This window comes from Saccopteryx bilineata, chromosome 10 (assembly GCF_036850765.1).
Source record: "Saccopteryx bilineata isolate mSacBil1 chromosome 10, mSacBil1_pri_phased_curated, whole genome shotgun sequence".
Taxonomy (NCBI): Eukaryota; Metazoa; Chordata; class Mammalia; order Chiroptera; family Emballonuridae; genus Saccopteryx; species Saccopteryx bilineata.
This window is the reverse complement of record NC_089499.1, coordinates 6,579,425-6,604,813: the sequence shown is the minus strand read 5'-3', so window position 1 is coordinate 6,604,813 and position 25,389 is coordinate 6,579,425. Positions and strand designations below refer to the sequence as shown.

Below are 25,389 nucleotides of genomic sequence, written 5' to 3'. Positions count from 1 at the left end.
CATTTCCAGGTCGACGCTTTATCCACTGCGCCACCACAGGTCAGGCTGTTTTCGGTTTTTTTTTTCAGCAAGTAAAGAAAGACTTTATTGACAGTACAGGAAGAAAGTTAGAGGAAAGGGGACCTTGCAGACAGGTTCAGGGGGTCAGCCCAAGACAAGTGCTGCCCACTGCTCCCCTAGTTGCAGGTCTCATGGGGTCACTTAGAGCTTAGGAGAAAGAGAGGGGCAAGGAATACATGCCAGGGAGAAGAGAAGGAGGAGTAAGAGGAGGAGGAGGAGGAGAAAGGGAAAGGGAAAGGTGCAGGCGTACTCCTCGAAAGAAGAACGAGGAGAAAGTTTTTTCAAAGTCTCACATAAAGTTGTAATTTTAGTCATATTTGTTTTAATATTGTCTGATATAATTGGAAGCTTTACATTAACATCAATTTTCGTGTAACAGTTAATATCAATTTATAATCTTTACTTAAATCTACAAAGCCACCTGACCGGGCAGTGGCCCAGTGGATAGAGCATCGGACTGGGGTACGGAGGACCCAGGTTCGAGACCCTGAGGTTGTCAGCTTGAGCGTGGGCTCATCTGGTTAGAGCAAAGCTCACCAGCTTGGATCCAAGGTCGCTGGGTCGAGCAAGGGGTTACTCGGTCTGCTGAAGGCCCATGGTCAGGGCACATATGGGAGAGCAATCAATGAACAACTAAGGTGTCACAACAAAAAACTGATGATTGATGCTTCTCATCTCTCTCTTTGTTCCTGTCTGTCTGTCCCTGTCTATCCCTCTCTCTGACTCTCTCTCTCTGAAAAAAAAAAAAAGGCTACAAAGCCAACTTTTAGAAAAATTAAATCTTATTTGGCTTATGCCAGTTATTTATAAAAATATATTTGCCTTAAGAGAGTTTAAAAAAAAAATTTTTTTTTTTATTTCAAAAAGATTCCTCCAGGGTAAAAAAGGTTGGGGGAAGCTATCCAGAGTTTATTTTCTACTTCAGAAAAGCTTTCCACACCCCAAAAGCACAAACATTTCCTATACTGCTTTTCAGTAGTTTGGTTTTTATCTGCACTCGTTAACCCACCTGCACCCTATTTGTATTGAGAGATTTTCGGCTTTATGTCCAAAAGAAGAGCAGATTGCCTTACTGCACTAAATGGAGTGTATCCTTTCCCTACGCATCGACAGTGTCCATTTTACCCTGTACCTGGTATTTACTCATAATGTATAAAGACGTGTGTTTTAAGTCCTTACTTAACCCCCAACCATGGGTCTGAGGCTGCCCAGGGACCCTTCTGGCTCTTTCTATGCTTCACTTCTCAGCTCAGGGCACCATGAGGACTACTCTTCCTTCCCTAAAACTTCTCTACATGAATTCCTCTGTTCCCTGATTCTGCTTCCTCTCTTAGCAATTTCTCAGACTTAGTGGCTTTTTTATGGCATTAGTTTTTTTTCAGCTCTGCTAGAATTTTTTTTAAGGGTACGTTTTTTTTGTTTGTTTGTTTGTTTTATTTTTTATTCATTTTAGAAAGAAGAGAGAGAGAGAGAAGGGGGGAGGAGCAGGAAGCATCAACTCCCATGTGCCCTGACCAGGCAAGCCCAGGGTTTTGAACCGGCGACCTCAGCATTTTCAGGTCGACGCTTTATCCACTGCGCCACCACAGGTCAGGACTTTTTTTTTTTTTTTTTTTACAGAGACAGAGGGAGAGTCAGAGAGAGGGTTAGACAGGGACAGACAGACAGGAACGGAGAGATGAGAAGCATCAATCATTAGTTTTTCGTTGTGCATTGCGCCACCTTAGTTGTTCATTGATTGCTCTCTCACATGTGCCTTGACCGTGGGCCTTCAGCAGATCGAGTAACCCCTTGCTGGAGCCAGAGACCTTGGGTCCAAGCTGGTGAGCTTTTTTGCTCAAACCAGATGAGCCCGTGCTCAAGCTGGTGACCTCGGGGTCTCGAACCTGGGTCCTCGGCATCCCAGTCCGATGCTCTATCGCTGTGTCACCGCCTGGTCAAGCTAGAAATTTTTTATGTTTTGTTTATTTTGTTTTTAAGTGAGAGAAGGGGAGATAGAGACAAACTTGCATATGCATCCTGACTGGAATCCACCTGGCAACCCCCATCTGGGGCCAATGCTCAAATCAACTGAGATATCTTCAGCACCTGAGAATGATGCTGGGACCAACCCAACTATACTCAGCGCCCAGGGCCAATGCTTGAACCAATCAAGCCACTGGCTGTGGGAGAGAAAGAGAGAGAAGGGGGAGAGAAGCAGGAGGTCACTTCTCATGTGTTGCCTGACCAGGGATCAAACCCAGAACGTTCACACGTTGTGCACTCTATCCACTGAGCCAATTGGCCAAAGCCCAAGACATTTCTTTAAGACTGTTCATTTTAGAGAGAAGAGTGGGAGGAGCAGGAAGCATCAACTCCCATATGTGCCCTGACCTGGGAAGACTAGGGTTTCAAACTGGCAATCTTAGTGTTCTAGGTTAATGCTTTATCCACTGCGCCACCACAGGTCAGGTCCAAGAAATTTTTTAAAAGTATCAGCCTGACCTGTGGTGGCACAGTGGATAAAGTGTTGACCTGGAACACCGAGGTTGCCAGTTCGAAACCCTGGGCTTGCCTGGTCAAGGCATGTATGGGAGTTGAGACTTCCTGGTCCTCCTACCTTCTCTCTCTCTCTCTTTCTTCCTCTCTCCTCTCTCTCTAAAAAATGAATAAATAAAATCTAAAATATATATATATATATATATATATATATATATATATATAAATAATAATAAAAGTATCTTTTCAGACCCTGGCCAGTTGGCTCAGTAGTAGAGTGTCAGCCCCGCATGTAGAAGTCCCGGGTTCGATTCTCAGCCAGGGCACACAGGAGAAGTGCCCATCTGTTTCTCTACCCCTCCCCCTCTCCTTCCTCTCTGTCTCTCTCTTCCCCTCCCGCAGCCAAGGCTCCATTAGAGCAAAGTTGGTCCGGGCGCTGAGGATGGCTCTATCACCTCCTCCTTAGGCGCTAGAATGGCTCACGTTGCAATGACGAAACGCCCCAGATGGGCAGAGCATCACCCTCTACTGGGCATGCTGGGTGGGTCCCAATTGGGCACATGCAGGAGTCTGACTGCATCCCTGCTTCTAACTTTGGGGGGGGGGGGGGAATAAATAAATAAATAAAAGTATCCTTTCCGTCACATAGAATGGAAAAAATAAGCCCTGGCTGTTTGGCTGAGTGGTAGAACATCAGTCCAGCGTGTGGATGTCCTGGGTTCAATTCCCAGGCACAGCACAGAGGATAAGCGTCCATCTGCTTCTCTACCCTCCCCACACACACACTTTTCTATGCAGCTATGGTTCAAAGGCTCCAGATAGTTGGCCCCAGGCACTGAGGATGGCTCCATGGCCTCCAACTCAGGAGCTAAAAACACTTCTTCCGCTAGCAATAGAGTAATTAACTGCCCAGATGAGCAGAATGTTACACAGAGTGTCACACTTAGAGGGCTTGAGGGGCACATCCCAGTTGGGGTACATACGGGGGTCTGTCTCTCTGCCTCCCCTCTTCTCACTTAATAAAAATAAATAAATAAATAAAAAGAATGGGGGAAATATGTTATGAGTCTACCATATTTAATCTATCTCATGGTTATAGTCTTCTTTCATTTACAAGGGTTTTGTGAATAGGTGATCTCAATCAGCCATCTTGAATATAAAGTCTCAAACAACACTTTAAACCCAAATCCCAAACCATTATAATCTTATGAACAAGGAGGTCCAAGCTGTAAATAACAGCAAAATAATTTCTTGAACCAAAAAATCAGCCTTCTGCCTGACCAGGCGGTGGCGCAGTGGATAGAGTGTTGGATTGGGATGCGGAGGACCCAGGTTCGAGACCCCAAGGTCGCCAGCTTGAGCGTGGGCTCATCTGGCTTGAGCAAAAAGCTCACCAGCTTGGACCCAAGGTTGCTGGCTTGAGCAAGGGGTTACTCTGTCTGCTGAAGGCCCGCAGTCAAGGCGCATATGAGAAAGCAATCAATGAATAACAGATGTTACAACAAAAAACTGATGATTGATACGTCTCATCTGTCTCCGTTCCTGCCTGCCTGTCCCTATTAAAAAAAAAAAAAAAAATCAGCCTTCTCTTATCTACCTTTTCTATACCCTTCCCTATAAAACTAGAACAAACCACTGTGTCCCTCCATGTGCTGGATGCTTTCTTATCTATGACCTCATTCAGTCTCACTAAATCATGTTATCCCTCTGACAAATGAAAAAACTAGGGCTAAAAAGATTAAGATCATGCCCTGGGCAGATAGCTCAACTGGTTAGAGCATCACCCCAAGTACAGAGGTTAATGATTCAATTCCTGGCCAGGGCACATACAGGAACAGATCAATGCTCCTGTCTCTCTCTCACTCTCTCCCTTCCTATATCTAAAATCTATAAAAAAAAAATTAAAATCATGTCATTAATAAGAGGGCAAGTCAGACTTAAACCCTGAGCCATGTCCTTCCCAAATATCCACTTGCATTCCCAAGAGGCAAATGGTTCCCTTCTATTTCATCAGACACCTCTCCACAGTCCTGTCTCTTCATCACATTCCATGCCCTTTCCTATTTTCTTGGTGGAAAAAGCATAAAGGGCAAAGTGAAATGCAAAAACCACAAAAAAGATCAACTTTTACCATCTCAGCAAATGTATTAGTTTTTCCTCTTTCAGTAAACTTATTACCAATTAGCCTTATTTCTTGAGGCTTATAAAGAGCAAAAGCAGACCTAGAAATCTGTAGGTGAGTCATGGAACTATACAACTAGATAAAGATCACTAAAATATATCAGCCTTTCCATTGTTTGTTTTTTTAATAGAGACATAAGGGGAGAGAGAAGCGGGAGGGGGGGTGAGAACCATCAACTTGTAGCTGGTTCACTTTAGCTGTTCATTCATTGCTTCTCATACATGCCTTGACCAGGGGGCTCAAGCAGAGCCAGTGACCCCTTGAGTCAAGGCAGGGATCTTGGTCTCTTGTCGATGATTCCACGCTGAAGGTGGCAACCCTGTGCTCAAGCTGGCAACCTCAGGGTTTGAACCAGGCCTTCAGTGTCTCAGGCTAACACTCAATCCACTGCACTAACACCAGTCAGCCTCAGTCTTTTCATTTTAAAAGAAGTTCCAAACATCATGCTTTTAGTAATGATCCTCCTATGTTCCTGATCTGCTCAGGGTGACAGACAGAAGGGAAGCTGCAGTCACACTTAGCTGTGTCACATCCAAATCCAGTCCCAGAAGACCTCTCATTTCTATAATGTCCAAGTCTCCAAAGCAAACAGCAAGAATCTATGGTCTTCTCCATTTACCTTGGTTGCAAATATCTGTAGTCTGTGTTCACTATAAAATATGAAAACCTTTGTGTTAAGCAAAATGTTTCAAAAAGTCAAAAATATTCCTCTTAGTGAAAATAACCTCTGACACAATACATAGATATGATGCTTCTATAAACAAAACCATGATGGCAAATAAAGTCTATTACATAGGATGCACCTCAACATTGCCTTTTACCTGAACCTGCTGTGGCTGTTGAACCTGGATCTGCTGTTCTTGCTGGGTTTGTGGCTGAACACTGGTGGTGACTGGACAGGCAAGTTCAAGCAAAGAGCCGGCCACTTCGGTGCTGTCTGTGTAAATGCAGTTCCCACCCTGTTGGTATACCATGGTAGTGGTCGCCGTCTGCTGGAATTCCTGAAGGGCTTCTGGCCCCTTAGAGGCTAGTGAGTCCAGGAATTCCTTCATTCTGTGTTGTGGGACAGACCGCGCCTTCACTCGGATGTACTCTTCAAAGGAGATGGTGTTCTCCAGAGAATTATTCATATTGTAGAGTCCTTAGGATTCCTAGTAATAAAATAAATGGCCAGAAGTCAAAATTATGCTATTATTTTTATATCTGGAAATGAACAGGCCAATCACACTTTCATCAGAGTAGAAATCTCAGGGCAGCTGTATACATCTGGAATCCAAAGTAAAGTTTTATTATACCACCTTATTTTTTCAATTAATGGTATCTGAAAATTGTTTCTATAAATATTTCTAAAATCAAACTAGCACATTGAAGACAAAAAACAAAAGCATGCATCATAATACTAAATGAAACAGGCCAAAAACACATTCTCTACCTAGCACCAGGCCAACCCTATTTTTTCTGCAGATCCAAGCACTGGATAATAAGTCACATGCAAACTTGCTGTGTGACCATCACAGAGAAGACTACCAAGGAAGCTAGGAGCAGGGATTCCCACTGACATGTTCTATTTCCACTGCCAACTACGTCCTACAGTGAATAAAGAGGTATACTACCTAGCTATGGCAAGACCCAAGAGACAGGAGATGGGTTCTCTCTCCACCTCCCATCAGAATCACCCAGAACTCCACTTTGCCATATACTGCTCACATTCTTTTGTAATATAGATACTGATTAAGAACATGGATTTTGGAGCCAGTCAGTTAACTTTTCCTGTCTGTAAAATGGGGATAAAACAATCTCACAAAGTTGACATGAGGATTAAATATATGTAAAGCACTCAGAAAAATTATCTGACACAGAGTGCGCTAATAAGTATTAATATTATTAGAGTAAGTGGGGAAAGGAATTGAATAATGTCTTAAATAATTAGGTCACTGCTAAAAACCAGAAATAAATCCTACAAGTTTTCCATTGGGGTCTTTACCTTAAAAATTAATCTGCAGGGCAAGGTAGTAACTCCTAATTATAATAATTACCTGAGGGACAATCATATCTATGGATGATTGAGTGCCCTGCTACTGATGCTTTCACACCATTCTTTTTATTTTTTATTTTTTAATTTATTTTTTTACAGAGACAGAGAGAGAGTCAGAGAGAGGGATAGACAGGTTCAGACAGGAACGGAGAGATGAGAAGCATCAATCATCAGTTTTTTGTTGCGCGTAGCAACACCTTAGTTATTCATTGATGGCTTTCTCATATGTGCCTTGACCGCGGGCCTTCAGAAGACCAAGTAACCCCTTGGCTTGGGTAAAGGAGAAATGCACCACCTTTTCTTCCTAGAAAAAGAGCTTTCTTCAGTTTTCAGTGTATAATTTCTAAGAAAAAATGTTCAAATACAATAGGAAGCTATAAACTAAAAAATAAAAACAGCTAAGAATGCTTTGCCATTGGTTCTTGATCTACCAATTTTAAATAAACACTGATCTGTTCTTTAGGAATGGTGAGTATACGGCGTTTCAATCACCTTCCTGTCACCAATCTCTGCCAATCACATTTTTATTTTTGTCACCATCACTTTCATAGCTTTAGATCTCTATCTGTGGACTCATTACAGAGTATTTCTAGACTTGCCACTATGTAACATAAAGAAGTTAAAATTCTGGCTCTAGCTGGTTTGGTCAGTGGTAGAGCATCCACCTGGCGTTTGGAAGTTGATTCCTGGTTAGGGCACGTAGGAGAAGCGCCCACTGGACCCAGGGCACTGAAGACGGCTGCATGGCCTTCACCTCAGGCGCTAAGAGCTGGCTCCTGAACAACAGAGCAATACCCCAGAGGGACCGAGCACCGCCCCCTAGTGGACTTGCCAGATGATCTCAGTCATGCCCATGGGGGAGACAGTGTCTGCCTACTCTCCTCTCACTGAAAAAAAAAAAAAAGTGCTGCTAGAAAAAAAAAAGCTTCAGAAAGATATTGAAATATTTTATACCAGACAGTGAATAAATGAAAAACACAACGTAAACCAATTGTCGGCAGTGGTGATGGTTTCGTCCTTTGTTTTTAAATTCAGAAAAAGTCTTCCCTACATAAGATCAGGTCATTTTCCACCTACATTTTTTTAATTCACAGTTTCATATTTTACATAATGCTTTGATTCACTTAGAATTTATTCTGCACAGTATAAGCTAAATGTCTAATTTTTTCCCCAAAGACTAAATAATTTATCCTTTTATCATTTATTGAACTATTGAAATTCCTTTGCCCACTGATTTGAAATGCCACTGTCATCACACACCAAATTCATATAAAGAAGGTCTGGCTTCTATGCTTTTTAGTGTGTGATTCCATAGACATTTCTGTAACATAGTAGCTTTTATTTATTTTTTTTATTTATTTTTAAATTTTATTTATTTATTTATTCATTTTAGAGAGGAGAGAGAGTTAGAGTGAAAGAGAGAGAGAGAGAAGGGGGGAGGAGCAGGAAGCATCAACTCCCATATGTGCCTTGACCAGGCAAGCCCAGGGTTTTGAACCGGTGACCTCAGCATTCCAGGTCAACGCTTTATCCACTGCGCCACCACAGGTCAGGCCATAGTAGCTTTTAAAAAAGCATGTCAGTGCCCTGGCCGGTTGGCTCAGCAGTAGAGCGTCGGCCTAGCGTGCGGAGGACCCGGGTTCGATTCCCGGCCAGGGCACACAGGAGAAGCGCCCATTTGCTTCTCCACCCCTCCGCCGCGCTTTCCTCTCTGTCTCTCTCTTCCCCTCCCGCAGCCAAGGCTCCATTGGAGCAGAGATGGCCCGGGCACTGGGGATGGCTCTGTGGCCTCTGCCTCAGGCGCTAGAGTGGCTCTGGTCGCAATATGGCGACGCCCAGGATGGGCAGAGTATCGCCCCTGGTGGGCGTGCCGGGTGGATCCCGGTCGGGCGCATGCGGGAGTCTGTCTGACTGTCTCTCCCCGTTTCCAGCTTCAGAAAAATGAAAAAATGAAAAAAAAAAAAAAAAAAAAAAAAGCATGTCAGTACCTGGAAGATTCTTGCCATTCTGCACCAATACAAAATGGTTTAAAAATATATACATATTTAATGACACAGAAACACCCTATGTGTGAAAAGGAGCAGATACAATTGTATTTCTATATTCTAGTATTGTTTATTTATATAAATAAGCACAAAAAGCTGACAAAAAATGCATCTAAATGTTAACAGTACTTCTGCCTGAGTGGTGGAATCAAAGGACTTAAATTTCTTCTTAATACTATCCCGTATTTCCCACAATTTGTATTAAACAGACAAAAAAAAACCCCAGTAAATTATTTTGCACAGTGGTTCTATCATAGTAACATTAACACACAAACAATTCTGGTTGATCATAGTATGATTTTTCCCTCAAAAGCTCAAACTCAAAGACAAGACGATCAAGTACCAGAGCTTGCATAATAACAAAGATTATTAATTTTTCAAGGTGCTGTTCATTAAGACATATAAGTCTGAGCCTTTATAATAGAAAGAGAAATGGGTAAACTCAATAAATCTACTCTCTATAACCCCAAAAGAACAAGATTCCTTTTTTTTTTTTTTTAGCAAGACAGACAAGAAGGGAGAGAGATGAGAAGCATCAACTTACAGCTGCAGCACTTTAGTTGTTCACTGATTGCTTCTCATACATGCCTTGAACAGGGGACTCCAGCTGAGCCAGTAACCCTTTGCTCAAGCTAACAACCCTGGGCCAAGACCTTGGGCTTCAAGCCAGTAACCAATGGGGTCATGTCTATGATCCCACCACACTCAAGCCAGCAAGCCCATGCTCAAGCCAGTGACCTTGGGGTTTCGACCCTGGGCCCTCAATGTCCCAGGCTGAAGCACTATCCACTACACCACCACTTGGTCAGGCAGAACTAAGATTCTTTTTTTTTTTTTTTTCACAGAGAGAGTCAGAGAGAGGGATAGACAGGGACAGACAGATAGGAACAGAGAGACGGGAAGGATCAATCATTAGTTTTTCATTGCAACACCTTAGTTGTTCATTGATTGCTTTCTTATACACGCCTTGACCGCGGGCCTTCAGCAGACTGAGTAACCCCTTGTTCAAGCCAGCGACCTTGGGCTCAAGCTGGTGAGCTTTTTGCTCAAACCAGATGAGCCCTCGCTCTAGCTGGTGACCTCGGGGTCTCGAACCTGGGTCTTCCACATTCCAGTCCAACACTCTATCCGCTGCGCCACCGCCTGGTCAGGCTAAGATTCTTAATTAGCAACAAGACAAAGACTTGGTGAGGCACAGTAAACATTAATTAAAATACTTACAAAAGACATGACGGTTGAGGGAGGGATAGTCAAGTACTCCCCATTTCTGGGAGTCAAAAACAGGAGAGATGGGAAAACACTCTGGGGCTCAATGGAGAGAGGAGAGTCTGTAAACAATCATTTGCTTCTGAATACTTTAAGAATAGCTGCTTTGTGCCTGACCTGTGGTGGCGCAGTGGGTAAGGCATCAACCTGGAATGCTGAAGTCACAGTTAGAAACCCTGGGCTTGCCCCGTCAAGGCACATATGAAAAGCAACAACTACAATGAGTTGATGTTTCCTGCTCCTCCTCTCTTTCTAAAAACAAAACAAAACAAAAGAATAGCTACTTTGCCCTAGCTTGGTTGGTGGTTCATCAGAGCTTTGCCATGAAGCACAGAGGTTGCCAGTTTGATCCCTCGTCAGGGAACATACAGGAACAGAACTTATTTTGTTCCTGTCTGTCTCACTCTCCCTTCCCCCCCTTCTCAAATCAATGGAGGAAAAAAATAGCTGCTTTGCAAAACAATAGACAAACCAGTTCCCCAACAACAGACCCAAGAAGTGTGCTCTTATATGCACACCTTGATCACTAGCATTTCCCCTGTACTTATTTCTATTAGAGCTTAAACATAGTGCCTGACACAGGAGGCCCTCAGATAATGAATGTTATGATTATTTTATTACTTTATCACTAAAATACAAGATGGTACCATGGACAAAGGTTACCCTAAAGCAGCATTCTATATATTACACTTCTATTGGCCTGTTTGCTAATTTCTTTCCCTTTTCTATTTAGATGCTAAGGGAAGACCTAAGTACTTACTGAAATCATCGTTTCTTGGGTCCCCTCAAATCTGATACCTCTCCATGTCTCCCCATGCAGCTATGCAGAGTGGGTCTTGAATATATGATGGAACAGAAGACAGTGGGAGCTACCTCAAAGCCCTGCCTTGCCCTGGAAGCTCAGTTGCTTAGAGCAGTGGTCCCCAACCTTTTTGGGGCCACGGACCGGTTTAATGTCAGAAAATATTTTCACGGACTGGCCTTTAGGGTGGGACGAATAAATGCACAAAATAAAATTAAGCGACTGGCATAAAAACTGTGGTATTTTTAAATATAATTGTCGAACTTATGAGACAAGCGTCAAGAGTGAGTCTTAGACGGATGTACCACAGGGAATCTGGTCATTTTTTATTTTTATTTTTTTTCATTTTTCTGAAGCCGGAAACAGGGAGAGACAGTCAGACAGACTCCCGCATGCGCCCAACCGGGATCCACCCGGCACGCCCACCAGGGGCCGATGCTCTACCCATCCTGGGCGTCGCCATGTTGCAACCAGAGCCACTCTAGCGCCCGGGCCATCCTTGCTCCAATGGAGCCTTGGCTGCGGGAGGGGAAGAGAGAGACAGAGAGGGAAAGCACGGCGGAAGGGTGGAAAAGCAAATGTGCGCTTCTCCTGTGTGCCCTGGCCGGGAATCAAACCCGGGTCCTCCGCACGCTAGGCCGACGCTCTACCGCTGAGCCAACCGGCCAGGGCCGGAATCTGGTCATTTTTTAAAAATAAAACATCGTTCAGACTTAAATATAAATAAAACAGAAATAATGTAAGTTATTTATTCTTTCTCTGTGCGCCAGTACCAAATGGCCCATGGACCGGTACCAGTCCGCGGCCTAGGGGTTGGGGACCACTGGCTTAGAGCATCATCCTGATACATCAAGGTTGTGGGTTCGATCCCCCATCTGGGCACATGCAAGAATCAAGCAATGAATGTGTAAGTGGGCCCTGACCAGTTGGTTCGGTGGTAGAGCGTCGGCCTGGTGTGCGGAGGTCCCGGGTTCGATTCCCGGCCGGGGCACACAGGAGAAGCGCCCATCTGCTTCTGCTTCTCCACCCCTCCCCGTCTCCTTCCTCTCTGTCTCTCTCTTCCCCTCCCGCAGCCAAGGCTCCATTGGAGCAAGGATGGCCCGGGCGCTGGGGATGGCTCCTTGGCCTCTGCCCCAGGCGCTAGAGTGGCTCTAGTCGTGACAGAGCGACACCCTGGATGGGCAGAGCATCGCCCCCTGGTGGGTGTGCCAGGTGGATCCCGGACGGGCACATGCGGGAGTCTGTCTGACTGCCTCCCCGTTTCCAGCTTCAGAAAAATACAAAAAAAAAAAGTGTAAGTGGAACAACAAATTGATATTTCTCTCTCTCTTTCTATCTCTAAAATCAATCAATCAATCAATCAAAAAAAAGTTTAAAGCCTTGCCTCTTTCTGTTTACCCAACAATCATGTTCTTGGGACCCTCTCAAGGCTCATATCTATAACAGCTGTGGTTCCTCATAACTTAAGTCTAGTTTGAAGAACACATTCACATGGGAAGAAAGTCACTTTCCATTTTAAGGGATTGCTGTCACATTTGTCCTAATTAACATAAGGAGTCGTTTCAAGGCAGCAAATTGGGAGTCATATTTCTATTCTTAAAGATATTAACCCACTATAAGGGTTTGTGATAGAAATTACCCCATTGGGCCATTAATCTACCCCATTCCTTTACCAGAGATGTCCCCTGCTTTAGGGACATTTCACTATGGTTCTATTTTTGGACAACATACTTTCAACCAGGAATTTAAATTACATTCTTACCAAAGATTGATGGGCTCTAAATTGGCACAACCATTTGCAATATCTATCAAGTTTAAATTATCCACTCCATATGACCCAGCAATTCTATCCCCAAATCTATATGATACACACATATACTAAGGTACTTGTATTAGAATGTTCATAGTAGCATTTTTTAAATTTGATTTTAAATATTTTGTATTTATTTTAGAGAGAGGAGGGGGAAGAGGGGGAAAGAGAAAAAAGGAGGGAGAAGCAGGAAGCATCAACTCCCATATGTGCCTTGACCAGGCAACCCCAGGGTTTTGAACTGACAACCTCAATACTCCAGGTCAAGGCTTTATCCACTGCACCACCACAGGTCAGGCTGATTTTAAGTTTTTAAAAAATATTTTGGCCCTGGCCAGTTTGCTCAGTGGTAGAGTATCGGCCCAGCATGTAGATATCCAGGGTTCAATTACAGATCAGGGCACACAGAAGTGCCCACCTGCTTCTCTACCCCTCCCCCTCTCACTTCTCTCTCTCTTTTCCCCTCCTGCAGCCATGGCTCATTTGGAGAGAGTTGGCCCTGGGCACTGAGGATGGCTCCATGGCCTTGCCTCAGGAACCAAGAAGGGCTCAGTTGCTAGGCAATGAAGAAAGGCCCCAGATGGGGAGAGCACTGCCCCCTAGTGAACTTGCTGGGTAGATCTGGGTTGGGGCCATGTGGGAGTCTGTCTCTGCCTCCCCTCCTCTCACTGAATAAAAAAGAGAAAAGGTTTTATTTATTGATGTTACAGAGAGGGGAGGAGGGGGTGAACAAAAAGTATCAACTCATAGTTGCTTCACTTGAGGTGTTCATTGATTGCTTATCGTATGTGCCTTGACCAGGCAAGCCCAGGGCCTTGAACCAGCGACCTCAGTATTCCAGATCAATGCTTCATATACTGCACCATCACAGGCCAGGCTGATTTAAAATTTTTATTTATTGATTTTAGAGAGAAACAGAAACTTCAATCTGTTCCTATATGTGCCGTGGCTGGGGACTGAACTTGCAACCTTTGCATATAGAGATGACACTAACTAACCAAGCTATCTGGCCAGGGCTATTTACTGATTTGAGAGAAAACATTGGTTTGTTGTTCCACTTACGTATGCATTCATTGGTTGATTCTTGTATATGCCTTGACCAGGGATCATACCCACAACCTTGGTGTATCAGGACGACACTCTAACCAACTGAGCTACCCAGCTAGGGCAGCATTGTTAATAACGGCCCCAAACTAGAAGGAATCTAGATATCTATCAATAGTAGAATCGATAATCAACTACAGTTGCACACAATGCGAATTTTCACAAACACAATGTTTAAAAGGAGGAAAACAAAAAATACAGCATGACTCCATTTATACGAAAATCCAAAAGTGAAACAAAACTATGTTGTTGAGAGATACAAGGTAGTAAAAGTAAAAATATATATATAAAGAACATAATTATCACAGAAGTCAGAAAAGTAATTGCCTCCAAGGGTTGAAAAGCCATGATCAGAAAGGTACCCACAAAAGGTTCAATTCAGAGGTACTGGCATTGTCCTATTTCTTGAAGAAGTGGTAGTTAGTTAAGCAGTGGCTCACTTTAAAATTTTTCACTAAATTGTATACAAATCATCTGAATTTACATAGATATTTCACAAATTTTTAGGTGGGGAAAAAAAAAACTTCTGACACAGCCCACCAGCTCCACCTACAGTTTTGCCCTTGCCTAAAGTGTGAGACCAAAAGACAATTCTTTCCCTCTTTCAGCAAAGCAAGAGGTTAATCTAGCATGTCTTCATGCAGCTACAATCAAAAACCACAATCCACTATGACACTTAGGAAAAAAAATGAAGCATTTAAGTGAAGGCTAGAGAGGACTTAAAACATCTGTAACAATATGAGGACAACTAAATGCAAAGTAACAGAAAAGAACAGGTGTTCATGCACACCTCAATCTGAGGCTAATAAAAAACCATTACAGATAAAGGGTGACCATTTAAAAAGTAGGCAAGCAAGAAGCATGGCACGTCAAGGACAACTCACAGATCACTACATTAAAAGAAGGCATGCAAATTGAAGGAAGAAAGCCCTGATTTTGAAGCTGTCATAATGGAGGACAGCCACACTGAGCCACTAACTTTGGTTACCTTTTTGGAGCAATTCAAATTTATAAGAAACTTCAACTACTATTCGATCTTTTGTTTGAAATGGGAACAAAAGCTGGAAAGAGGACGTGGAAAAGCAGAGGTTCATACAAAGGTATACACATTATTCATCAGAGGACTGGAAGCAGGACATCTAATAGGTAAATTGTAGTTAATGAGCTTACGAACAAAGTATTATCTACAAACAACAAAATCAGATATCATACAAGCAGGCCTGAGAGCTATATTAAAAATTTAAGTGTATCCTAGATAAACTTGACCACTTTAGTGTGAACCATTTATGTAAGCCGATGATGCCTTATCATGCTAAAAGCCTGAAAGTTGCACTGACTTACATTTTAAGAGGAGAAAAGCAGCAAATTGTGGCTGGATTCAAAGATGCAGTTCTCCCACATCTTCAATTTTCCAGCGCCTAGTACTTTTTGGCAGACAGCACCCAAAATGATTGGCAGGATTTGTAATGTTTCAGTATTACCAGGGAAAAAACTGCACACATATTTCCAGCATATGATCGATTTTAACTCACCAGTCACCATGTTGCATGTATTTCTGCTGCTTGTCCTGAGTTCTTAAGACTTGTAACATTCTGAAGAAGATAGAACAAAGAGGTTCCTTCCATCCTCTGCCTCTTTTTAAATTTTAACCTCGTCCTTAAAATACAGTATATTATAAAGAACTACGCCCATCATCAAATTTGATTAATTTTACTTACTCTTAGCTTCTTTTTCCTTAAACTTATACTCCTCTCTTACCAGAACAAAGTAGTAGGGTTAAAAAAAGGAGGGGGGGGGGTTAAATCTGTATCAAAAGTGACTCTTGCCGTGATACACGGTCAGATTTCAGGAATTTCTTCTGGGAATTTTGGAACTACAAAAAAATGGCAAAGCACCGATTCTCAGGTTGTTCAATTTTGTTCTGGGCAACTTTTTGGCTAAGTAACAATGGGTCCTTAAGTCTAACAGACTACAAGTTCCTCCCATCCAGAGAAGCCTTCATCTAAGGATTCATTTCAAGTGGCATTTTAGAGCTTGGGTAGTTTCACTTTGTCCACACAAGCGGATCCCCTTCCAGAGCGCACAGAGGTGACGTGTATGAATTGCGCTTATGGAAGAATTACTTTCTGGTGACATGAAGACAAGTACCGCTGAAGAAAGGGCCTTCCAGGATTAAGCTTCCCTCCGCAGCACAAAGCAGCAGCAGAGCCAGGGGAGTAACTCGAGGAGGCTCGCAGCCCGCACAGACCAAAGGACGAGGTTTCAGAAGCAGGGCGACATTCTCCCGAAGCACCCGCCCCGCACAGGGGCCTCGGGTCACCGCAATCTTCGAGAACAAGCAATCTCGCCCGCCTCGCAGAAGAGCGGCTGCTAGTCAGATCGCAAAGCCGGCTGGTTTCTCCCGAGCGGACCGGGGACGTCACCAGAGCAGGAAGGGCCCAACCCGCAACCTTCCTCACATTGCTAACCTCCCGCCCGCCGCCTGTCTCCGCAACAGGGGTGTCCTGCGCGCTCTCGCACAGGCGCCTCCACCCAACAGCAAGGCGCGCGCCCCCGAAAGCCACTCTTGCCCACGGGCCGAAGCTCTAGAAACCGATCTCCCAGGCGGGGACGCGCACGTCAGCGGCCACGCGCACCTGGAGGGGCCGCACAGCGCGCGCGCTCCCGCGCGCATAAACAGGTCCAGCCGGGCGCGTTCGCGCGCCGCGCCCACCCGATATCCGACCCGCTCCTCCCCCACCGAAAGGGCGGGAGCACGCGAGCCCAGGGACATTCTCCGCTCCGGAGCCGCCCCAAGGTCTCCTGGGCCCAGAGGCAGCGGTCCGCCCGCCTCCGCCCGCCTGCCGTTGTGTGGGGTGGGCCCGCTGTCTCAGGCCCGCAGCCTCGCCGCATCCCTGCCCCCTCTGGAGCCCTCACCCGGCGACGTTGCCGCCGCCGCCGCTGCCGCTCTACCCGCCGGCCCCGCCGCACCGCTCGGGGGCCCGGTTCTGCCGTCGCCGCTCCAAGACCGACAGGATTTTCCCCTCACAGCTCCCTGGGCGCCATCTTACATTCAACCCTCACAACCAATGGGTGGCGAGTGCTTCTCTCGCGATAATCCGAGGGTCGGATCCCGCGAGAGTTGAGGCTTCTCCTGACCAGACTTAAAGGGAACGCTTCTGCTGAGTAGGTAGGCCAGGCCTGTAACTGCAGGAGCAGCGAGAATTTAGGTGTAAGGCAGAGCGCCCCGCCCTCGAATGCTCCTTCAACCGGGGCGGAGCCAGGGCCGGACATCGGCCTAGCCTTGGAGTCGGGGGTAGGTTGGGGCTCGAGGTTTGCTCTCTGGAACCAACTTCTGCTGCCTTCCCGAGCCTCCTTCGGTGGCGCAAACACACACGGGGCGGGGCTCTGCCTCTCGCTTAAGGTCGCCCCCACAATTCTTGGCCTTTGCCCGGCGCTGTAGCCATGTTCCACCTGGGACGCCAGTGGATACTCGCCTCAGTGTGTCCCTAGCATCTGGGACCCTCCTTAACCCCCCTATCTTATGCCTTTCTAATTCAGCCCTCCGCAGCCCAGTCCACCTTAAAGCGGGCCTCTGGTCGCCTGGTGTTTGTATACATGGAAAATGTGGAGGGGGTGTTAAAGCTGCAGGCACACGCCGGCTTCAGCAGTAGCCCATGCTGTCCTAGAGGGAAACCAATCTGCCATATTCTCTTTAAAAGGCCTCTGGGCCTCTGCACCTGTTCCTCCGCACTGGCAACGTATCCCTCCCTAGTCCTTGGGGTTTCCTGCAGGAGCCACTTCCTGAAAGGAGTCTTCTGAAGCCCCGGCTGGGCCAGGAGCCTCCTCCAACCTCTTCCAGGCCTCAGGGAGACCTCTCCTGCGCAGTGCCTGGTCATTCTCTACCTTCCTCTTCTCGCTGTACCTGGCACATTGTAGGCACTCAGTCATTTACTGACTAATTGGGACAGGGAGCCTGGCCTCTCTCCATCTACCTACACATGCAGGCAGGCACAAACTTCCCAGACCCCCTGGCTCAGGGTTCCTAACAGTGGAGCTGCACCCCAGGGCCCACCACCATCCCCTCAGACCAGATGTAGAGAATATGGAATCAGGCCCGGGCCCCTGCCCTTGAACAAGAAATGCACCAGTGGTTGTTGGCAGTGCATCCTTACCTCCACCCCCACCCCCTAGCACATCCCTAAGGCCCTCAGGTGCTGGGACAACAGACAAGTAACACTCCAAAGGGGATTTAGCTGTTCTTTATTAACATGGAGTCTGGGTACCCCTATGCTCCAGAAGGATGAGGTAGGACCATTGGGCTTCCAGTTCACACCTTTCCTGGGTCCTCCTTCAGTGTAACGGTTCGGTTGAAGACAAGCTGTTGGGCAGAGAGGGGAAGAATGACCACCAAGCCAAAACTAGGCCAGGAGGCCCATGGTGGACTTGACCACAGATACCAACCCCCACCCTCAGCTCAGTCATCCCAGAGGTGCTGAGGGTCAAGAGACTCAGGTTCTCAGTAACTTTATGACCCTGGATAAGGGGCTGGATGGCTCTGGGCCTCCATCTTACAAGGATTAGAACAGTTCCTATGACCTTGAGGAGTAAGAAAGGCAGGTCCATACAAACTTTTGTGCATGGACTTAATCCCTGAGCCTCTTTCCTCATCAGTAGAATGTGAATGCCACCTCAGGTGGTGAAGATTAACTCAGGGAATGTAGGCAAAGCACTTGGCACAATGAATGGAAGGCACCACTGTCGCTGTGGAAAGGCCAGGCAGGTAAATTCAGGCACCTGTCCCGGGTGGCTGTCTGGATCCACGGAGAAGTAGCCAAGCCGCTCAAACTGGAACTTGTCGAAGGGCTTTGCCAGGGCCACAGAGCAATCCACTAATGCTGACTCCACCACTCGTAGCGATGCCTGCAGGCAGGGAACTCAGATGGCCATCCAGTCAGTGAGGCCCACCATCCTCACCCTATACCCCATGGGCCTACCGGGTTCAGGTCACTTAAGAATCCACCAGGCACCTCAGCAGGATCCTCAGGGTTCTTGTGCTGAAACCTACAGCCAGAGTGAAGGTCAGACTCCAGCTGGGCAGCACAGCAGGAAATGCCCACCTTCTACCTGTCCCCAACCCTGCTGTTACTCACAGTCGCTCATAGAGGCGAATCTCACACGTCAGAGGCTGTGATACCCAGTGAATAAAAGCCTTGGGCTTTTCTCCAGCATCTGCCCTTCTGCAAGTCACCTCCAGACTTTCAACACAGCCACTGGGGCCCTTTTAGTCAAAAGGGAAAGGCCTGCAATCAGACCTTGGGAGCACTAACAGGACTGCAGGCTGCACCCAGATCCTCACCCCAGCAGGCACTGTGGTGGGAAGGCTACAGCTGGCTCTCACCTTTACAACTTGCTGCAGCTCGATGACGTATCCTGTATGTCTCAGGCCCACAGGCTGGCCCCATGCCAGGCGCTTATAGCTGGGCTCGGGTTCCTAGAGATAGGAAATAGGGTGGCCACAGAGGCTGCAAGGGTTGGAAAGGTACAAGAGGCTTCTCCCCCAACCCTGTGTTGGCAGGTTTTGGTTCGTCTGAAGCAGGAATTAGATGGACCTCAGAAGTGGGCTGAGCAGCAAACAGGACCTTCCGTCCCTCCCATTCACCTCCTTGAAGTCAGTGCTCTCAATGAAGACAGTGGATCCAAAAGGAACCTGATGGAAGCCCTTGGTCTCATCAGCTGGGAAGTTGGGCACCTGGATGTCCAAAGTCTATAGGGAAGAATGGGTGTCTGAGTCACACTCGGCACTAGAGCGGCCCTACACCAGCACACACACACACAGAAGCAGACCTACCGCGGCAGCAGGAAAGTTGGTGATGATGACCTTTAATGGCTCCAGCACGGCCATGGCCCGTGGCGCTGTATCATTCAGTACGTCACGCACGCAGGCTTCTAGCAGATGTGGCTCCATTGTGGTCTGTGCCACTGTCACCCCCACCTAAGAGGAAAGAGCAGTGTCGGTGAAAGCCGCAACCACAGACCGCTGTGCTTGCTCCCACATGCCCGCCCAGCCCACAGGGTCATACCCGAGCACAAAAGTTATTGATAGCCTCGGGTGGGAAGCCTCGCCGGCGGAGGGCTGTGAGCGTGAAGAGTCGTGGGTCATCCCAGTCCCTGAGGGCAAGGAAGTCATGAGACCTATGCCACTGGTACCACCAACTTTTAAAGAGTTGAACAACGCCTGACCAGGTGGTGGTGCAGTGGATAGAGCATCGGACTGGGATGCGGAAGGACCCAGGTTCGAGACCCCGAGGTCGCCAGCTTGAGCGATGGCTCACGTGGTTTGAGCAAAGCTCACCAGCTTGGACCCAAGGTCGCTGGCTCCAGCAAGGGGTTACTCTGTCTGCTGAAGGCCCGTGGTCAAGGCACATATGAGAAAGCAATCAATGAACAACTAAGAAGTCACAACGAAAAACTAATAATTGATGCTTCTCATCTCTCTCCATTCCTGTCTGTCTGTCCCTGTCTATCTCTGCCTCTGTAAAAATAAATAAATAAATAAAAATTAGTGTTTAAAAAGAGTTGAACAACAACTACACTTACCGCACAGCACCAGCTGCCACGAGCTGGAGAATCTTCCTCTTAGAGACAACTGCATAGTGCAGGTTGAGGCGGCCATACTCCCACTGCACAGGGCAGTAGACGTCCAACGCGTTGCACAGCCAGAAGTAGGAAGAGCGTCTGGGTTGAGAGGGTCGAGTCAGGACCTCCAACCAAGGAGAAACCCCAGGGAGGGCTGTTGGAATCCCATCGGCCTTGCCCACCCCGTGGGCTCCACTCCCTCACCGGGCCTGGAATTCCTTGGTGCAGAGTGAGTGGGTGATGTGCTCGATGGAATCACAGAGGCAGTGGGTGTAGTCATAAGTGGGGTAGATGCACCTGCAGGGCACAGGTAGTGGGCCCCGGCATCCAGCCCATCTGCCCTACAAATGGGCCACCAACCCACCCCATGCTCACACCCACCAGGTGTCCCCTGTGCGGTGATGCGGTGTATACTTGACTCGATAGGCCACAGGGTCCATCTTGCCGTCCTCCATTACCAGCTTCATCCGCAGCGTGGCCTCGCCCTCCGCAAACTTGCCCTTGCGCATTGCCTGAGGGGAACAAGGGCTGAGGCTGCCTCTCAGCACAGGGGCATCTCATCCTTGACCTCCTGGCCTGCCCAGCCCCACCAGCCCCACCTCAAAGAGCAGCAGGGACTCCTCTCTGGGACGGTCTCTCCAGGGCGAGGGCAGAGGGCTGTGGCCTTTGAGCTCCTCTCCTCTCTGGTGGCACACATAGGCCTGGCCCCTATGGGGAAACAGCATGAGTACCCAACATGGCTGTGTCTTGGTCAGCCTGCCTGTCTCCACATCATGGCCCTGGTCTCACCTGCGGATGAGCTCTACAGCCCAGGCATATAGCTGGTCAAAGTGATCAGAGGCATATGTCACCTTATAAGGTGTGTAACCTGGGGCAAAACAAGACAGTATAAGCAACCAGTCAGGGACACCCAATACCCTGCCATGGCCCAAGGAGAGGCTCACTGACCACCAACTCTGCCCAGGCCTTGCTCAGCCCATACCCAGCCAGGCCACCATGTCATGGATGGCAGTGAAGAACTTTGCTTCCTCCTTCTCAGGGTTGGTGTCGTCAAAGCGCAGGAAACAGATCCCATTGTTGGCCTAGGAGAGTCGCAGTTCTGTGAGCTCCCCATTAGCAACGGAGTTCAGTTCATCAAATTGGAACAACCTCAGAGCTCTTCCATGTCAGAAATGGAGACGTCTTCGAGAGTTTCACTCATCTTCCTGTATCTAGATGCCCTAAACAAGGGCACCTCTTATACCAATTTGGTATAGGAGAGGTTTCACTGGGAATTCCCTCAAATTTGAACTCCCTGCCTCACATAAGAGCTTTTTCCTAATGAACCCAGAGGACTCTTAGGTATCTGAGACGTGGGGTTCCCCTCCATGCCCTCTGTCTGCTCTGGGCACATTCGAGGAAAGCAGGGGAGACAGAACACCCCTCTGGTATCCCGTCATGGTGGCAGCAAGTGGTCATCAGTGGTCATCTGAGGTTCCCGGACACACACTCACCTTGGCGTAGCCAAAGTTGAAATTGATGGCTTTGGCATGTCCAATGTGCAGGATTCCATTGGGTTCTGGCGGGAACCGGGTACGTACCTGAGGTAAGGGGAAGGGGAGCAGAGGGATGAGGTCAGAGCTCAGACTACTCTGAAGGAACCGACACCCTTGCTCAGTCAGGCCATGGTGATAGGTGAAATGGCACAATATGGAGGCAGCTCAGGCCCCCAGGCAAATGCTGATGGCACTAGCTTGCCTGGCCATACTCCTACGCACCTGTCCCCCAGTGATCTCCAGGTGTTGCTTCAGTAGATCCATGGTATGTGGAGTGGTCACATAACCCGGGGTCTTATAGTTCTCACCTGCCAGGACCAGAATGAACCTGAGGACCAGGCTGCAGGCCATGGCTGCCCATCCTAGGGGCCTGGCTGTCAAGATCCAGCTCTCCAGTTCTGCCCTGCCTGCTTACCAGGCTTGTGGAACTTAAGCGCCTCCCCTCGGAGCTGCTCCATCAGAGACAGGGTCTGGCCAGCAACCTCACCTGCACAGAAGGGACCAAGAAAAACTGATCCTCTGGACACAGCTACCAGGTGTAGCTCAGGGAGACGCCTGTCAATACTAATATCCTGCAACCAGAGAGAACCCAACAGGCCCCTCGTCCCTCAACCACGGATACTAGAGATACAGAGCCAGACTTCTCAGGCCACCTCAGGCCAGTCTCTGTGTAAAGAGAACAAAGGAAATACCAAGACTTCCAGTCTTACAGCAGAAGGCAGGGTATTGTGCAAGACATGGCCTGAGGGGACAAGGCCCCATCAGATGGACAGCCCAGAATCAGGGAATTGAATGAATGTGATAGGAATCTCAAGCCTCTCACCATTCTCCACCATATTCTTGGCTGTTCTCCTGTCTGTTTCCTCCAGCCGAGCCTTTGCCACCTAAAAGCCCAGAAACTGGGTCAGGGTCTCTCTTGGGTGGGGTCTTGGGATCGCTGGAGTCAGATACTTCCTTTCCCAGTCTGAAGTTTCACCCCACACCACCTCAAACCCAGGGACCCAAGACCATGCTCAGCTACCTTGGGCTTCTTTTCCAGATCAGTTTCCGTCTTGGGCCCCAGAAGGTGGAGGACCTGGGCAGAGACCAGAGTTAGGCCTGGGACAGGACTGTTTTCTTTCCAGGAGCCCCTGATTGACCCTGCGCACCCCATTAAGGACTTTCTGGCCTGTCTAACAGCACCACCTTGAAAAATCTACCTATCCCATCTCATCTCTGCTCCTCACATGGTCCTGCTGACCTCAAATGCTCTTTGCCTGTTGAGGGTACATACTGGTTTCAGGTAACAAAAACTATGTTTAGAGAGGACCTGTGGGCCAAGCAACAAGATCAATCTATCAGCCATCATCCTTTTGTGATTCTCTGCCACCACCCTAAGTGAAGATGCTCATCTTTAAGGTGAAAGCTACCTCTATTTACAAACCAAGGAAACTGAGGTTCATTGTAAAGTGACTCATTCAAAATTAGGATCAACCCAGAGGCCCAAGTCTTTCACTGCCGACCCAAGTACTGCCTCCTCCACACCAAGCTTTATTATTCGTCAGCAGGACAGGGTCTCCTTCCCCAACCCCCATTTATCCTTCAGTGGACTCTAGATCTTGTCCATGGCAGGGTCCTTGCCTGCTTATGCTCAAGGAGGCACCAACCTGCATGTCCACTTCATGCTTGATCATTTTGCCATCTGCCCACTTGAGCACAGCCCGAGCCTCTCCTAGAAACATGGGCACAAGGAGCTGCAGAAAAGCAAAGGAGGGCACTTCCCACTCTCTTTCCCAAGAGAAGGTCCAGGCTGACCTCAGGAACCAAAGCCTAGGCACAGCCACACCACTTTTTTTAAGGTGCTCCTACTTCTCCCCACCTCCCTCTCACCACACCCAGAAGTGAAGGCATGACCAGAGAGAACTGCACAGTCCCATCCCTCGGCCCTGCTCACCCATCAGCAGTCCCATGTTGAAATGATAACGCTCCACCAGGAGCTGGGGCCGGTGCCGATTTATAGCAACCTCCACCTGTAGAAAGCCGAACCAAGTGGGTCAGGAAAAGTGTTCTTCAGAAGCCCACCCTCACTCTGGGCCTTCCTGGGTGGGGAAGCGGAGCCACTCCTCTCTAGGGTCAGAACTAAGGAGGCAACCTGATGCCTGGGGAAGGACTCACAGCCTCCTCGATCTGCTCTGGAGTCACCATGATGCCCACACCACATTCTTGCTCAAAGTCTACGGTGTCAATGGGGTCCAGGGGATGACTTCTCACATACTCCAGGGCAGCTGAGAAAAGAGAGCCAATGAGTTTGTGGCATCTCAGCTCCAAGAGAAGTAGACAGGACCCTAATCCCACGAAATACCAATTACAGCTTGGCCTTCTGGGACGTTAAGCCTTGTACCACCTTAAAGCAGCCCTGGGGCCCCAGAAGAGAAGCCATGTGTTGTGAGGGCGGCTCTTCCCCAGACCCGCACAGTTCTCCAGACAGGAGGTGGCCCTCTCCATCCTTCAGTGCCAGGCCTGACTTACAGAGGAGGGCAGAACTAGGCGTTTAAATACTGGGGGTCTTGGCAGAAACGGGCCTTGGCTTAGGGGTAGAAGGTAGAAGTGGCAGGACAGGCGGGGACCTCACCGCTCAGCTGGGTCTCGGTGTGGATCTTCTTATTGGCTATGTAGCTCACGAGGAAAGACAGACGCCGGGGATCCCTGAGTCGGGAGGCCAAGCCATATAGCAGGGTCCCGGTAGCCTTGTCGATGGTGGAGCCCAGAGTCTGTTGTGCCTGGAGTCAGAGTGGTCAGGAAAGAAGCCCCACCGTCAGTGAGAAAGGCACACGCGATGCAGAGTGGAGAGATCGGGATCAGCATCCTGGGCCAAGGAAGAGGGGCTCGCACCTGGGTCGCCGCCTCGCGCAGCTGCGCGCTCAGAGCCGTGTTCTTGAGCGTCTCGCGGGCCTTGTGCTCGCTCAGGCCGAGGCCAGTGAAAAGCGACAGGGAATCTACAGTCGCCATGGCAGGGACACCGGAAATCAAAAGAAAACTTCAGGGCCCATTGCACTTTGACGTTAGCCCACTGACCAATAGGAGAGGGAAGCTTCCTGGGAGAGCCAATGAAACCCTTCTTTGGCGGGAGGGGGCGGGACTCTTCAAGGTTGTCGGCGCCATTTAAATGACAGAGTGCGGCCAGACTGGCCTTTCCGGATGCTTTATTTCCGTCTCTGCGCTGCGTGTCAGTTGAAGGGGCGGGAGGCTGACGCAAGCATGGCCCTTTGCTCTTCGTCCCTATTGCGTCTTTAAGTCACGGCTTTTTGGAGTTGTCATGGAAATAACAGCAAAATGAAGCCCTGGAAATCCGGTTAAGACTCCAGCGCAGAGACCGTGCGGAATGGCCAATCAAGGGACCCCGTTAAGACTGGCGCTTTTTGGGCGCTCACCGGGACACACCTGGCCCAAAGAGGGAGAGGTTTGGGAACTTAGC

General features: G+C 48.0%; 2 protein-coding genes across 6 annotated transcripts in view; both read right to left on the bottom strand.

The window, feature by feature from the left end:
- QRICH1 (glutamine rich 1) overlaps positions 1–17,107 on the bottom strand; it is a 46,966-nt gene extending 29,859 nt beyond the window's left edge. Inside the window, exons 1-3 of one of the 5 annotated variants that reach the window (XM_066244825.1) lie at positions 16,699–17,107; positions 15,315–15,374; positions 5,542–5,871 (exon numbers count right to left, since the gene is read on the bottom strand). In XM_066244825.1, the coding sequence (XP_066100922.1) occupies positions 5,542–5,850 (309 nt within the window). In that variant the 5' untranslated portion in view covers positions 5,851–5,871; positions 15,315–15,374; positions 16,699–17,107. Of the gene's footprint in view, positions 1–5,541; positions 5,872–15,314; positions 15,375–15,930; positions 16,356–16,698 lie in introns of those variants that run through there. The other 4 variants (XM_066244826.1, XM_066244828.1, XM_066244827.1 and 1 more) reach the window with 4 other exon arrangements.
- A 900-nt stretch (positions 17,108–18,007) lies between these two features.
- Positions 18,008–24,954, bottom strand: QARS1 (glutaminyl-tRNA synthetase 1). Its single transcript, XM_066244870.1, has 24 exons — positions 24,807–24,954; positions 24,547–24,694; positions 24,090–24,199; positions 23,869–23,944; positions 23,582–23,646; positions 22,957–23,010; positions 22,759–22,819; positions 22,351–22,422; positions 22,158–22,243; positions 21,894–21,980; positions 21,383–21,482; positions 21,190–21,268; positions 21,000–21,108; positions 20,782–20,912; positions 20,605–20,697; positions 20,362–20,499; positions 19,845–19,932; positions 19,613–19,756; positions 19,424–19,528; positions 19,163–19,255; positions 18,915–19,042; positions 18,759–18,825; positions 18,559–18,684; positions 18,008–18,142 (listed from the first exon to the last, which is right to left on the bottom strand). Exons 1-24 carry the CDS (start codon positions 24,921–24,923, stop codon positions 18,092–18,094), a joined length of 2,328 nt encoding a protein of 775 aa, XP_066100967.1. The 5' UTR covers positions 24,924–24,954; the 3' UTR covers positions 18,008–18,091.
- Positions 24,955–25,389: the final 435 nt, after the last annotated feature.